This window comes from Geospiza fortis, unplaced genomic scaffold, assembly GCF_000277835.1.
Source record: "Geospiza fortis unplaced genomic scaffold, GeoFor_1.0 scaffold662, whole genome shotgun sequence".
Taxonomy (NCBI): Eukaryota; Metazoa; Chordata; class Aves; order Passeriformes; family Thraupidae; genus Geospiza; species Geospiza fortis.
The window spans coordinates 184,403-185,671 of NW_005054450.1; the positions used below are offsets into that span (position 1 = coordinate 184,403).

General features: G+C 39.6%; 1 protein-coding gene across 1 annotated transcript in view; it reads left to right on the forward strand.

The window, feature by feature from the left end:
* C1QTNF12 (C1q and TNF related 12) overlaps positions 1-1,269 on the forward strand; it is a 7,444-nt gene that overhangs the window by 5,583 nt on the left and 592 nt on the right. Inside the window, exon 7 of the mRNA XM_005427678.2 lies at positions 593-671. Coding sequence (XP_005427735.1) covers positions 593-671 — 79 coding nt within the window. The remainder of the gene's footprint in view (positions 1-592; positions 672-1,269) is intronic.

Below are 1,269 nucleotides of genomic sequence, written 5' to 3' on the forward strand. Positions count from 1 at the left end.
ATCCATCCATCCATCCATCCATCCATCCATCCATCCATCCATCCATCCATCCGTGGGGCTGGAAAAGCCCCGGGGTGTGGGGTGAGCCCCGGAAGCTCGGGAGGAGCAGGGGAGGGCTGGGGCAAGACCTGGCACAGCCTCCCCTGAGCAGCTGCCAAGGCTCCAAACTCTCCCTTCTCCTGGGAAAAACTCGTTGGGACTTGCAGAGATTCATCACAGGGAAAACAGAATTAAAAACAAACAAAAAAAAAAAAAAAAAGGAGGAAAGGGGTTGGTTTAATTGGGAAAATAAGGAAAAGCCAGGCTTAAAACTGAGTTTAACTGGGTTTGTGCTGAGTGGCAGGTGCCAAGGGGCTCCCACTTGTTATTTTTGCTGGAAAAAACACATTGGAATGTGCAGGGATTCATCACCGGGAAAAAATAATTAAGGAAAAAAAAAAAAAGAGGAAAGGGGTTGGTTAAATTGGGAAAATAAGGAAAAACAACAAAGGACAGGAACCAGCCAGGATTAAAACTGAGTTTAACTGGACTGAGCAGGTGCCAAGTGGCTCCAACTTTTCATTTTTTGAATCTGTTTATTTCTTATTTTTAGGTCTTTGGAAGTCATTGCTGGCCTGGAAAGCAACAGCAAAATCTTCACTGTTTACGTCCATGGCTTGCTGCAGCTGCAGGTGAGGCCCTGAAAATTGGGAATTTCTGCCCCAAATCTCTGGGCAGGACATGGAATTATTTCCTGGACTCTCCCCTGGAATTCCAGGAAATAAATAGCAAATAAATAATTAAATAATAAATAAATAAATAAATAATGATAATGTTAAAATTAATAATTATTAATAAAGAACAACAAAATAAATAATTAAATAAGTAGCAAATAAATAATAATTAAATAATAACGCCCTTTGTTCCTACATTTAAAGGAGGGAAATTCCTCACCTGGGGCAGCACCAGGAGGAAAACTTGACTGGGGTTCCACGTTCTGAATTGAAGGCATGGGAAAAAGAAAAATCCAATATTTATAATAAATTTTAATTTATTTTTATTTCCCAACTCTCCCCTGGCATTTCTTAATTAGACACTTTAGCCTTAAAAGGCCTTGTAGAGGGAGACAGGGCTCCATTTTTAGTTTGTTAAAGTGCTGCATAATTCAGTTTATAGGACAAGAATACAAATAAAAACTAACAAACATCCGATTCCAAACAAGAAATTCCATCTCTCACATTTAATCCCAACCCTGGCAAAAAAAGAAGCTAAAACTCAACAGATTCCTGC